This window comes from Meriones unguiculatus, chromosome 7 (genome assembly GCF_030254825.1).
Source record: "Meriones unguiculatus strain TT.TT164.6M chromosome 7, Bangor_MerUng_6.1, whole genome shotgun sequence".
NCBI classification, from domain to species: domain Eukaryota; kingdom Metazoa; phylum Chordata; class Mammalia; order Rodentia; family Muridae; genus Meriones; species Meriones unguiculatus.
This window is the reverse complement of record NC_083355.1, coordinates 82,530,978-82,545,467: the sequence shown is the minus strand read 5'-3', so window position 1 is coordinate 82,545,467 and position 14,490 is coordinate 82,530,978. Positions and strand designations below refer to the sequence as shown.

Below are 14,490 nucleotides of genomic sequence, written 5' to 3'. Positions count from 1 at the left end.
CTGAGTACCATTAGTATATTGCTCTCAAGCATTTCTTTATGAAAGCCATCAAGCAATTTAAAATACAAGGCCCAAAGATAAAAACCAAAATGAGTAGGGGTCCCTTCAGGGTTGATATAGGGGTAGTAAGCCAAAGAGGACTGTTATCCTTTTTTTCTCTAGTGTCTCTCTAGGCTTTTAACCCAGTTGCTGCAATATTAGTTTCCATTTCAGCTCAGCAGATGCCCAAGATAATATCTAATGCCAGGGATCCAGCCCCTTTTGACTTAGTATTTCAGCCTGCTAGGTGGGATTTGGGTGAAGATCCATCTTCTGGAGCTTCTTCAGTGCTGACCATTGGACTGTTGGCATCAGGGGCTAGGGAGGCTGAAATGCCAGTCAAAGGCTAGGCAATGGGGCAGTCACAAGCATCTAGTTAGTTGATCCACCCAAAGAGGCAGGGAGCAATCATGTCAGTTTCCAGGAAGTCCAGATTTCAGCTTGCAGTCCATAGCTGATCCCGGAACAGAGTCAAACAGGTGAAAATCTAGGCAGTATCCCTGGCTCCTGTGGTCTTGTGACATCATGAGCAGAGGCTGTCCAGCCGGGCACAGAAGATGAGAGACTGCTTTGCTGGCATAAAAACCTCTGGGTCAGGTTCCTGGAATCTTGGGGTCCCGGGACAAGCCCCCAAATGTTCTTCCCAGTTCACGAACCCCAAAAGACCAGGAATAAACAGACTCCGCTGTAAATACTTGAGGCTCTTTTTATTATTAATCATTACAAGCTGCAGCTTGGGCCCACACCCCCCACTGCCGCCGAAGTGAGAGCCGAGCACCACAGTTTGTTTCTTAAGCGCAGAAGAAATTTGTGCTTATTTCTAAATGTGTCTGAAGTGTTTCCACCAAGTTGCTTTAAGTACAACTTCTTTCAAGGGACCAGAATAGAGAAAGCAAATTGCCAGTCCAGGTGGAAAGCCTGATGGCCAAGTCCGGCCTAGGAGATGGATCTCTGTTTGTGTGGAATTCAGGACAAGGGGTCCGTTAGGTAACTCTGGAATTTTTACCAGAGTTGGAAAATGAGTATGTTGAAAGAGAACAGTGGTGTGTTAAGCCATATTGTGACCAGAACCCCAAAACCCTTTACACATCACTGGGAAAGATGCCACTCCCCCCACCCCGCCCATTTAGAAAGTTTGTAAGAGAGGGGGAAAAAAACACATAGTTTTGTGAGTTGGGGCCTCCTGTTCCCCTTTTTGACATGAGGCGTCTCTATGTTACGTGGTCCACATCTAGAACTTCTTCTAGACCTCCCTCAGCTTCCTGCATAGCTGAGATTACAGGCACAGAGCACCATACCACAGCAGCTTTATAAAAACATTAAGTGCTAATGGAGATGTGGACAGCGAGGTGGCTCAGCAGGCACAGCTACACCCCAAGTTCCATCCCCGGAACCCATATGGCGAAAGGAGAGAACTAATTCCACAAGTTGCCCTCCACTCACATACACATACCACGTACGCATTAAAAAAAAGGCAAATGGTAATGCCAAATTTAAGAGGCTATCAGATTCTGGAGCAGGATTTAAGTTAGTGGTATCTCTGGACCTTTATAGGACCCTCAGTTGGTTTTTCAGTGGCCTACAAGGCTAACACTATTTTAATAAAAGTTTTTAATTACAATTATTTATTTGTTTGTGAGCATGAGCATGTGTGTGTGAGTGTGCGTGTGTTGGGGTCAGAAGACAACTTTTGGAAGCCGCTTCTCTCTTTCCACCTTCTGTGATCTGGAACTCAAACTCAGCTCTTTAGGCTTGGCAGCAAGCACCTTTACTTGTTAAGCTATTCCACTGGCCCCTGTTACTTCTTTTATCACAGTTCTGTGCTATTTGCCCTTGTCCCTGTATTGACTAGTCATTGTGCTGTTTTAGAATTCATCGTACAAAACAGTGGTGGGTTTTGTTGTTGTTGTTTTGGTTTTTGGTTTTTTTGAGACAGGGTCTTACTATGTAGCTCTAGGTATCCTGGAACTCACCGTGTAGCCCAGGCTACCCCAGAACTCACAGAGCATTAAAGGTGTGTTCCACTACTTGGGCTAACAGTGGTGTTAAAAATGCTGTTGACTTAATGCAAATAAAGACAAGTGTCAGACTGGCCAAGTACTCACTTGTATTCCCTGCCTGCACTTGAAATTTAAAGTTGCCCATTTCACTTAAAGGAGTGTTTGAAGAGCATTCAAAGTGACTGATTTTATTAATAAATTGGGAGCCCTGAGTACACATTTACAAATATTGTGCATGGGGACGTGAGAAGTGTGCATAAATCATATGATTACTGCAGTGCAGGGGTGACCCTGTGGAAGGATGCTGTGCAGTTGCTTTGAATGGCAGCCGCCTTTTCACAAGACATCATTTGTACTTGACAAAACAAACTGGTTGTTAAAGACCTAGGTATTCGGCTGATATTTCTCTAAAACAACAAAGGCCAATTGATAATACTTCATACCACTGATAAAATTTGGATACTAGAAGCGTACTTTAGAATTTGAACTTTACAAAGTCTGTATTTGTCTTATAATGTTATATAGCCTTATGTAGCATATCTGTGTTATAGTGTATTATATAGCATGTCTGTCTTATGTTATATGTCTGTTATGTAGCATATATCTATCTTACAGTGTTTATGTGTTATATACCAACCTTTTCTGCCTCCCCAAATTTAAAGACTGTTCTTGGGAGAAAATAAAAAATGTGATTTTTTTTTTTTTTTAAAGATTCTGGGAAATGGAATGTGTCAATATTTGAAAAGTCTCATGAGCCAATGAGCCAATATTTCCCAACTGGAAAATAACTCATGTTAGGAACACACACGATCAAGGTTCATCCAGATTGTGGGATCGTTGGATAGCTCATTGGTATTATTTCAGATTCTGCATTACAATCCATTTTTTCAACTTTTTATGTTTTTCTCTGTGTATGTTTGTGTGTATGTGTACATACATACATACCATACTTACGTACTTATGTATGTGGCATCCTGAGCCCAAAATTGAGACTCATCCTCCATTGCTCTTTCAGCCTTATCCTTTGAGGCAGAGTCCCTCAGTGAAACACAGAGCTCAGTGGCACACCTTGTCTGGCTTAGCCAGCCTGCTCCAAGAACGCCCCATCTCTGCCTTCTGCGGCTGGAGCTAGGTGACCGCTGTCCACCCAGCCTGACCTGGGTCCTAGGAGTTGAACTACAGTTCTCTTGTTCACATTACATGTCCTCTAACTTCTAAGTCGCACTGCAATTCATGTTGCAGAAATGACAGGTTATTGAGTTTTGATGTTTATATTAAAGAAGACTATCCATAATTCTGTGAGAAGACTTTAAAATATTTTTTTCAACCCCGACTTTTTAAAGATATACTTCCAAACAATAAATCACAACAGCTTGAATCTGCTTTCTGATACACTAGTTATTAAAGAGTTTTACCAAAAATGTAAACAATGCAACTCCATATATTTTTACTTTCTTAAGTCAGGGTTTTCCCAAGTAGATAGTCTAGCCTTGAACTCACAGCCCTCGTGCCCAGTCTCTGAGTGCTGGGATTTCAGGTACATGCCAGCATACTTAGCACAGTTTTTTTCTTTATAGTAAAGTTTTAAAAAAACATTTTTTCTAAAAAAAAGAATGTTTGTTAACATGTAATATATTTAATTACATTTATTACATAAAATGAAATGATACATATTTAAAATTTTCTCAGCTTTTCCCTGTAAATATATATAAAACATCTAAATTAAATACCCACATATACATGCACATTTATCTCAAATTAATGCTTTTGGGTGTGTCAGTTAATTTTAAGTGTGTAAGAAAAAACAAATCTTGTTTTAGGCAAATGGTGGTGTTTCTGTTTGTTACTGTACAGAAGGCTTTGCATGCAGCATTACATTTAATCTTATTATTACTTTCATTGCAGAGGGAAAGAAACAGAATTTCAGAAAATGAACGTCCTTAGGCTTACAGTTAGTAAGGAGTAGAGCTGGTTTTGGTTCAGTAATGCTGCTGTGTAGGCTGATGTAGCCTTTAACATAGATTTATTGTAGAGAGAATGAACATGAATCTTGCACTGTTTATCTGAACAGTTACTTGAGATTGACTCTGCCGGTGAGACTGTGCTGCTTCCAGATGAGACTATTGTGTCACACAGATGTCGTACTTAGAACAGTGTGAGCTGACACACACTTTCTTAAAGAAAGCCTGGCAGTGATTCCGAACAGTCCAGAGGGTTTGGGAATCACTTTTAAAAATATTTACTTGTGTGCTAGTTGGAAAAGTGTATATTCTGTGTGATATGAACTGTGGAGTGCTTTGCTAGAGAAACACTATAGCAACTCTGTAAGTGCCTGCATAGGGGACTGCTTAATTCTCAACAGTGGCATTTGCTGTATAGTAAAAGTAATGGCTTATTTACTGAAAATGATGGTTTGGATACTGTTGACACAGATTACTTATAATGTATTGTCTGGATGGCAAACAGTCTCAAGATATACAACGATTTATACATGGTACAGGTGTGTGTTTCAGCGGGAGGGGTGGACGTAAAATGTTAACTGTGGGGCTGGCAGGGTAGCTCAGCCGGTCAAGGTGTAAGGTGACCTGAGAGAGACAGACAGACAGACAGAGACAGAGAGTCACAGACGGAGAGACAGAGACAGAATTTTAAGAGTGGTGTTCTCTATAAGTGATGAGAATATGGATTTCTATTTGTTTTTCTGGCTATTGCTTTTAATTTTAAACATTAAAAATTCTAACAGTGAGTCACAAGAATGGCTACACGACTCATGGATTGATATAATTAAACGTAATGTACTAAGCCCTGTCAGTTTTAGTGTCTTGGTTTTTTTTCATAGTTTTCAGTATTCTCAATGAATTCTAATTTGAAGTTAACTATAATCCTTTCATTGCAGCTTGTATATGAATTTTTCATACGGTTTTTGGAAAGCCAAGAATTCCAACCCAGCATTGCCAAAAAATACATAGATCAGAAATTTGTATTACAGGTAAGCAATTTCTTTTGTAGTTGTATACGTGTGATGTACTTACTAACACTTTATCTCATTTTCTCGGATATTGCTAAAAACAACAGCAATCTTGTTGGTATAGCCTTCTAAATAAACAGGTTTACATGAGGTAGTTTCTGTTATTGCCCATTAAAAGTTACGTGCCTTTTAAAATTATTTGTGGTGGAATTTAATTCTATACACATTGGGAATGCTTATTCCTAAATCGCTCTCTAAGGTTTTTTTTTTTTTTTTTTTTTTTTTTTTAAGTTAAAGAAGAATTTCATTTATATGACTGGTGTGTACAAATCTTAAAAAAACATGTCTAGGGGGCTGGGGAGATGGCTCAGTGGTTAAGAGCACTGGCTGCTCTTCCTGAGGTCCCGAGTTCAATTCCCAGCAACCACATGGTGGTTCACAACCATCTATAATGAGATCTGGTGCCCTCTTCTGGCCTGTAGGTGTACATGCAGGCAGACCATCGTATACATAATAAATAAATAAACCTTAAAAAAAATTCTTGCTTTAAAAAAAAAAAACATGTTTATTTATTTTGTGTATTTGTATGGGTTTGTGTGTGTCACAGTTCTATTGTAGAGGTCAAAGGACAGCCCCTTTGGAGTCTCTGTTGTCTCTGCCTTGTGGGTGCTGTGAATTGGACTCAGTTGATCTGGCTTGGCAACAAGCGCCTTTACTGCTAAGCCATCTTCCAGGCCCAGTGTGTGAATCTTAATGTTGCTCTAAAGAAAGGTTTCCTAAAGCACTTGGGGATATCTGTTAAAAATGAGCAGGTGAGCTTGTGGGTGCCGACCACGGGTACTCAGGAGGATTATAGCTGTCACTGCTGGGCAGTGGCTCAATTTAACCTAACATTCTCCATTTATGCCTATCTGTTTGGGGCCTCCTAGGGAAGCTGTTCTTCCTGGTCTCTCCTCTAACATCTTGAAACTGTTAGACTAAGATCTTATTTTCTGCCTGAGATTCAGAATAGTCTGCTGAAACTGAATTGTAACTGCACGTCCTTGCTCTTGATGTTTTTACTCCTGGATTAAAGTGGACACTGGAGCTGGAGGACTATATGGACTGACATAGGGGATGCCTCATTAGGGAAGAAAGTACCTACCTCCCACTGAGATGTTCGTATAAGCAGGCCTTAAGTAAAAACATAATTGTGGCAGACAGCTGTTCTCATATGCCTCCACAGGATGACTGACTTTTATAGTGGCCCTGCCCTAATTAGATTAAATTCAGAATTCAGGATATCCACATTGAGCCACAGCCAATACTTTGCTCAAAGTATAGCAGGATCTTAGAATCTACTCCAACAGAGTGCCAGGAGCAGGCCATCTGCTGAGAGCTGAGGCTCTTAGGGTGCTGCTGGATGCACTGAGAAATGTCCCCCATAGCTTGTGGTATTTGAGCACTTGGTTCCCAGTTGTTGAAGCTGTTTGGGGAGCTTCGGGAGGTGTGGCTTTGCTGGAGGAAGTAGGTCACCGGGGGTAGGCTTTGAGATTACACAACCTCCTCAACTTCCAGTTCTTGCTTGCAGTTTAAGATGTGATCTCTCAGCTTGCTGCTTCTGCTGTCGTGTCTGCCACTTAAAGCACACCCCTCCCTGCCGGAATGGACTCTGTCCCCGGAACCATAAACCAAAGCAAACTCTTTCTTTCATAAGTTGCTTTTTTGGTCATGGTATTTTTATCACAGCAACAGAAAAGCAACTAACACCAGCTACGTAAGGAGAGAAGCTGTCTCAGGAAAAAAGGGGAAATTGGTGCGGTGCCTCAGCCATGTGTCATTAGTAAAATTGTGGGTCCACAGTTTGATCCTGACCTTGGTGCTTGTAAACTGTGGGCATGGTCAACCATGGTAGTGTTTTTTCACCCCCAGACAAAAAGAGGAAGTACACATAGGGAGTCTGTCCCTATCTGGTTTGTTTTCAGCTAGTTTAGTTTTCTGGCTTTGGCCATCCTGATCTTTTCCTTCCTCTTCTCCAGTCTTCTAACAGCACAACTTTCTACCTCTGTGCCTGTTTCTGAGCTCTTTTTCTAGGTGGTTTTTCCCCAGCATGGACTCTGCTGAAGTACATGAACCTCTGGGGCTTGAGGAGCTCCCTCTGATAATTGCGTACCCTCTTGCCCTGCTGCGCATTAACGGTCTCTCCGCCGGCAGGTGCTTCCACTTGGGATTAATCTCAAGTCTTTTCTGCACCATCCTCTGTTCCTGCTTTTCCCCACACACCACACTATATCTGGCCCTTCTGTGTTTTGTGCCTTAGGTCATGGGAAAATCCTCATACTCTTATTTTTCACAAAACAAAATAACATTTTTCTTGTACGTTTTCTTTGAGCAAACCTTTTATTTTCTATAGATGCTTTATGATCTGAAAAAGTTTTGGTGATTTCAACTGGAGACCAAGTTAAATCTTATTCTAGCCACAAGATTTAAACCCATTTTCTGTTGCAACTAAATTTAATTCTTTTATTTTCCTGTCTCCCTTCCCATCAGTGAACACAAAAAAGCAAAGTAAGAATGGAGCTGCCTTACTGTGTATGGAAGCTACACTGTAATGTTCTGTAAGAGCTGAGAACAGGGCTTTTCTGCGTACTCACAGTGGCTACCAGCAAGTGTTCATATTTGGTTCCTAAGCTTGAGCTTGCGCATTGACACTGTAAGATTGCAGGAGCTGCAGGGCAGTAGTAAGCAAAGTAAGAGTCAGGACCCAAATGGAGTTGCTTGGTCTGCTTTGTTCATTTGGTAGTATGGATACCATGAGTTCTTGCCTTCAGTCTGAAACACGTTATCACCGTTGATGCCGCTGGGACTCGGTGTCTTCTTGTGTTAAGTCACAAGTGGGCGTGTTAGGGAATGACTGTACAGACCACTCATTGGTTCTATCTGGGAAATCTCATTGTTATGAAGTACTCATCCTTTCAGACTTTTTATATCACAGTGGCTGTTTGAGTCTAATATCAATTAAGATCTGCATCCTCTGAAATATCCTGTTAGTGCTGTGAATTTAACCCACAGCCTCACATTGGCTAAGTGTGTGTTTCACTGCTAAACTCTATTCCCAATTTTGAAACAAAAATTTAAATCTATATGAAACTTAACAGTGAAATTTTATAGAACATTGAATGAATGTTGGAATGCAGTATATTGCTAGGTGGGAGTAAACTTACCATCATAAAGATATTTATATAATCCCTGAGACAGTTTGTGTATTTAGTATAGTTCTTTTTTTTCTTTTTTTCTTTTCTTTTTGAGACAGGGTTTCTCTGTGTAGCTCTGGCTGTCCTAGAACTCATTCTGTAGACCAGGCTGGCCTCTGACTCAGAGATCCACCTGCTTCTGCCTCCCAGGTTCTGGGATTAAAGGTGTGTGCCATCATGCCCAGATAGTACAGTTCTAATTAAAATTCTGTTTTTTTTTTTTAACCTAAAAACTTTATAGATCATGTGATAAATTTTGAGAAAGGTCTAATAGGGCACTTTACATAATTAAGTAGTTCTCAGTAATCTATTTCGGTGTATTAGTTTAAAACTGTGGTGTTGGGACAGGGAAGGGAATGTAACAGAGGCTTGGATCAAGGGGACTCTTCTGAGAAAGCCAAGGCCCATCAGAAGATACAGATGCCTGTAAGTGATAGAGAAGTACACATGGCATCTATTCACTTAAATGGTCAGTTACTAAGAGGAAGTCTCCTAGTCTTCTGTCAAGTGAAGTGTTGACCCAGCAGTTCCATAAGACATAACTAGATGTGCCTCCAAAGATACCGAATGTGTCATTGTTGGTTATTATAAGATTAGGAGAAGCTTAATGTGTCTTCATCAGGAGTCTATTGGAGAACCTATAGACATTTATGTAGTAGACACTCGCTAGTTAGGAAAAAGGAATGTGAACAATGGTACACATGATCTGTTTTGGAATGGTATGTGCACATTATAGAAACCTATAGCTTTTGAGTCTGTGTCTGTTATTTTAGGGGAAAGGTCTGTCTGTGTTTTTGTCTTAGTCCATTCTAAAGACTTCTTTGCTTTATGTGAGAGATGTGCTTCAAGTTCCCAGTGGATGCTTGAAGACACAGACAACACTGACCCTGTATCCAGTACTGCCATCCAGTGATGGATGAGCACTAGATGGCCATTGAGTGACCTAGCATGCATAAAGGTGATTCATGTTTGGAGCAGGAGGCAGTCGGGTACTGAGGCTTTCTTATGCTACTCAGAAAGACGTTTGAAACTTTGGAATTATTTTTGGAATCTTTCATTTTCTGTTTTTGGATCATGGTGCAAAACTGAGAGGAGAAATGTGGTTGAGGCAGAAACTTCTTTACCTGAGACTGGGCAATCTCTAAAGGGCAGAAACTCTCTTCTCACAAATCTGGAGATCAGACCGTCCAAAATCCATGTACTGACATCTGGTGAGGATCCTGTGCTATGTTCTCACATGGCAAGGGTGCAAGGTAAAAGGGTGCAAATGGGCCTGCTGCTGAAGTCACCTTTTTATCACGGTGTGACTCCATTCATGGGTGCCAGTGTCACCTGAACACCTCTCAAATGGTTCCACATTAACAGTTTTGGAAAGAAATACACCGGATTGTTAGTAATTGTGGTGAGGATATGATCGTCTTCTTCCTGTTTTTTGACCTATCTACTCTGTTTTCATTTAAAAGAATTGTATATGCCATAACAAACATAAAGAGATTTCTGCTGCAAGTACAGCCTCATTTTGCTTTGCATTTTTCATAAACTTCAGCTTATTTGCACATTAGCCTTCCTGAGACTATTTTGTAGTCATTTTATGACGGGTACTTATTGTATTTCTTTCCTTCCAGCATTTGGGTATGCCCCTTTAAAATTTGGAGCTTACTTCCTGTGGCCGTTCAAGTGCTGTTCAGTACTTGACTTTCATCACAAAGGAGAGTGGATTGGAGGTTAAGTGTAGAGGCTGGCTTGAGTTCAGGCTTACTTGCTTATTTGTTTTAGGATAGAGTCTCACTCAATATGTCACTCTGGCTGGCCTGGAACTTGATGTGTAGACCAGGGTGGCCTCAAACCTGTGACCATCTTCCTGCCTCTGCCTCCTGAGCCCTGAGAATACACACACGTGTCACCAACCCAGCTCTACCAGTTATCGTTGTCTGACTTTGCACAAGTTATATAATTATCCTGTCTGTCCCTTTCCTCATCTGGAAAGTAGATGTCAATATCCACAGTATTAGTTAGCAGGCACCGTGTGATGTAAGGATGTAATGAACGAATGTAGTACAGTTACTCAGGACAGCTGCCAACCAGGTGGTAACACTTCGCTTATCTGCTATGAGTATTTTCGTTTAGGATCAGCTTTTGTTTTGAAAGCATTTTTACATTGTATTTTCTTCAATGGCTTCAGATTGTGAAGTTATCCATTACTAGCCAGTCATATTTGCCTTGCATGTTAAAATTATTGACATCTGACTTTTACTCTAAAATTCTTGGGTACCCTATGGCTTAGATGGCTCGTCTTAGCCTGTCTTCTTTTAGATGTCATGTGTAGTTTCCCGTGTCGCTCAATTCTTTATCAGTTTAACTTTGCCAACTGATTTTTTTCTGACCGGTGTTGTGTTTGAATGTGTGTTAGGACCAGGAATGAATGCTTAGATATTTACAGAGAAGAGACAGGCAGTAAGAGGCAGTGTGGATGTGATGGCAGAGTGCGCTAACTCCTGTGCTGCAGGCCACTCCTACTGACCTGCCTCATCTCAGCTAGACAGTTGAGCCAGCATGTGTCCTGGCTCCTGGGACTTGTAAAGAGAAGGTGTAGGTGTGGATTGTGCATGGATTTCCAGACAGAACAGCCTGTCTTGTTGGGGTTTGGTCCAGGGCTTTGAAGGGTCTTATTATTCCTCCAGGAAAGTTCTGACTGCCCTGCTGGAGCACCGTTGTGATTTATAAAACTGAGACTCACAGAACCTTTATCATTGTGTTTAATATACTCATCTACATTTTTGTCAAAGATGGCTGCTGTGTAGCATTCATATACTTGGCAGTGTTGCTTTTAGATTTCTATAAGCTTCAGGCTCACTTCAGCTCATGGACCAGCATTTGTTACCAATAAAGATGATGTTCATCTCCATAAGGGGTCTTGGGAAATGGTTTCTTCTGACTGCCCCCCTTTTAAAAACAGACTTATTGCTAACCTTGGATTGTTTCATTGGGTGAATCATTGTGGCTCTTCAGCAGCATGTTTCTAAAGATTGCCTTCAACCACTCTAAATCTGAAACAGTCAGTGGTTGCTAAGAGACACATAAGTCAAGTATCTCTATAACATACCTACTGCTGGAGATAGCTGTTTATTAATTTGTACTTCACATTTCCAGTTATATTTAGACCAAAGTGGCATAATTTCCGTGCACATTATGCAAATCATTAAGTTTGGCCTCAAAAGTGACCTTTTGATAGTATGTATTTAAAACCTCAAGATAAAACTGGACATGGCCCAACTCAAGCTATGGACGACTTTTAGCTTCTCATCTGAAGTAAGTTCCATGAAGCCTTGAATACCCTAACACAAAAAGTTCTCCGAATATGTCAGAATGTTTACAGTAGTCTCCCAGAACCATACAGAAAATAAGACTTAGAAAAATTATTTCTGCCTTACCAGCGACAGTAGAACATCTCATTCCCTCATCATCTTTAGTCCAACATTTTTCTATTGGGTCAGTGAGGCTTGCCATCAGGCCTGATGGTTCCCAGAACCTACATTGGTGGAAGAAGAGAGCTGACTGTACAGAGTTGTCCTCTGACCCTAACAGGAGCGCACTGTATGGCACATGCCTCCTTCCCATCATAAACATACAGTAACAGTAGAATTCATTTTTAGATGTATATTTTTAATTTTTCAGTTAAGTATCTGTGTGTGGGTATGTGCATGTATTCCTCTTGGGAACTGCAGATTCAGGCATGTGAGCTGCTTAAGAGGGTGCTGGAATTGAACCCTGGCCCCCTGGAAGAGCAATGTGTGCTAATTGCTAAGCCATCCCTCTAGCTCTAGTACAGTATTTTGTAAGCTTTATTTTAGGGGCCTTAGGCGTTGCTGCAGAGCTGCTGAATGCAGAGCCTCTTCTGCGCAGACTGCAGATTGCAGGTGTGCTGGCTCCCTGATAGCCCAGTGATTGGTTTCTCTTGGAATTCTTAATGTTGTCCCAACAAAGAGCATTCCCTGTCCATCCGTCATTGTGAGCTATGTAGCCATTTCCTGTCCCATCTCCCAATGTTGCCTCATCCACTACAGCAGGCTCTGTTTTCAAGTGCTGCTCAAATTGCTTGTCCTAAAATTCTAGAAAACTTCCAGGGGGAAGATGGACTTCTCTCTCTTGTGGGTCTGAGTGACTGTCATGAGGAGGAAAATGCAGTTTGGGGAACTTCATACTTGTGTGACTAGAACCCATAGGGCCTTGAAGTCAGAGGTACTCTAAGCTGAGGGGTAGCTTGTGCTTTCTAGTGGTTGCCTGTGGGTCACCTCCCTTTATATAGCAGTCAGATTCATGAGCTCCCTGTCCCCAGGCGGCTCTTCACTTGTTTCTGGCTGTTTTCTCTGTGTGCATCACATGGTCTAGGTGACGCTTCCAAGGGACCCAGCTTTTCGCTTTAGAATGGCTATTGCCAGCAGAGCAAGAAACGTGGAGCTTGAAATCTGGTGTTGTATCAGTTTGGATGAAGACATTTAGAACACCCAACCCAGTTTTATTCATTATCTTCTTGAACATTCTTTTCTATTCTAAAATAATGCATAGAGAATAGTTTTTGTGTGCACATACGTGGTGCTCCGTGGTCAGAGGATAACTTGCAGGAATCAGTTCTCTCCTTCAGCCAGATAGAACCTGGGGGTTGAAATCAGGTTTTTAGGCTCAGCAGCAAGCACACTTACCCACTTGCATGCAACTAACTCTCCACCACCACCACTCCACCCCACCTCACCTTTTCCCTTGAACTTGGTGGTAAAGGCATGGACCATTACATTCAGATTTCTTGAATGTTTTTGGTATTCTCAAAAAATGCTGCTTTATATGGAGAAGTAATATTTTTCTCTCTCAGGTCTATTGTAGTTGTAACATAAAATATAATTAAATCAAAGCATACTGTTCACATTTGTATGACTGTGTGTGTGGCCATGTTCATACTCCAGGTACAATGACTGCCTTTCTTTTATTGTGGAATTTAATTTGTTATGTTTATTTTAGGGTGAAGTTAACTTTTGGGGGGGAAGATGGGATCGGGGGGACAGGTCTCATTATAGAGGCCTGGAACTCACTATGTAGAGTTCATTGCCAGATGCAGTGGCATGTGCCTTTAATCCCAACACTCAGGCAGATAGAGGCATTCGAGTTTGAGGCTAGCCTGGTCTACAAAGTAAGTCCAAGACAACCAATGCTACACAGAGAAACCTTGTCATGAAAACCAAACAAAATTATTAGTTTATTTAGAATTTTGTTTGTGCTTTGAACATATTCACACTCCTGCGACTCTCAGATCCCTTTCCTACCCTCCCAACTTTGTATTCTTCTAATATATATATATATATATATATTAGAAGAATATATATCCCAGCGTGTTGGTACACACTTTTAATCTCAGCACTCAGGGAAGCAGAGGCAGGTGGGTCACTGTGAGTTCAAGGACGGCCAAGGCTACACAGAGAAACCCTGTCGAAAAATAAAACACCTTTCTCCCAAAACCAGAATAAATGTAAAATACAAATTTGTTTTACTATTTCTTTATGTATATGTGTGTATGTATGTGAGTGTGTCTGTGGGCACCTGCACAGGCCAGTAGAGGACTCAAGATACCCTCTACTGGATGTTAGGCTCAAACTTGGCCCCTAGCAGAGTGCAGGCTCTTAGCTAAGCCATCTCTCCAGCTCCCTGCCCTACCTCGTAACCCAGAAAGACCAATTTGTGCTGCCCACATGTTCTCGGATGTGCAGTCTTCCACCGAAGCGTGGTCATGTAGTTGTATCTCTGAGAATATTGAGGGTTTGTTTTTTTTTTCTTTTTTGTGCAAGTTTTTGCTAGTCCTTGCATTGTTCTTTTCTCTTCTGAGTTGCTCATTTTGTTGAAATGCCTACTGATTCTTCATTGTAATCGTTACCTGCCCATCCACCAAAACCCAGTTAATTCTTGTCCTTGTGGGTTAAGTGCCTGTGTGCGTGGTGTGTCTGCAGCTGTGACGCTCTGCGGGTGCCGGCTCAGAGCAGGGTAGTTGAGCAGCCCCTTGCCAGCCCTCTGAGAACCTTAGATATTATCATGCCTGTATGTCTTTCTTCAGGATCCTCGTGTCCCCCCAGAAGAGACCTCTTGGTCTTCTGCCTTACCCGAAACGGAGCTAAGAGAAGAGCACTGGCTCAAATCCCCCGGAAGTAGGCAGAGTGTTAATTAGTCCCGTGACTTCAGTAATGCTTTGTTTAGCAGTGGTCGGTAC

General features: G+C 41.5%; 1 protein-coding gene across 3 annotated transcripts in view; it reads left to right on the top strand.

The window, feature by feature from the left end:
- Positions 1-14,490, top strand: part of Ppp2r5e (protein phosphatase 2 regulatory subunit B'epsilon) — a 142,155-nt gene that overhangs the window by 104,642 nt on the left and 23,023 nt on the right. For all 3 annotated transcript variants that reach the window (XM_021652052.2, XM_021652051.2, XM_060387659.1), the window contains one exon: positions 4,936-5,028. In XM_021652052.2, coding sequence (XP_021507727.1) covers positions 4,936-5,028 — 93 coding nt within the window. The remainder of the gene's footprint in view (positions 1-4,935; positions 5,029-14,490) is intronic.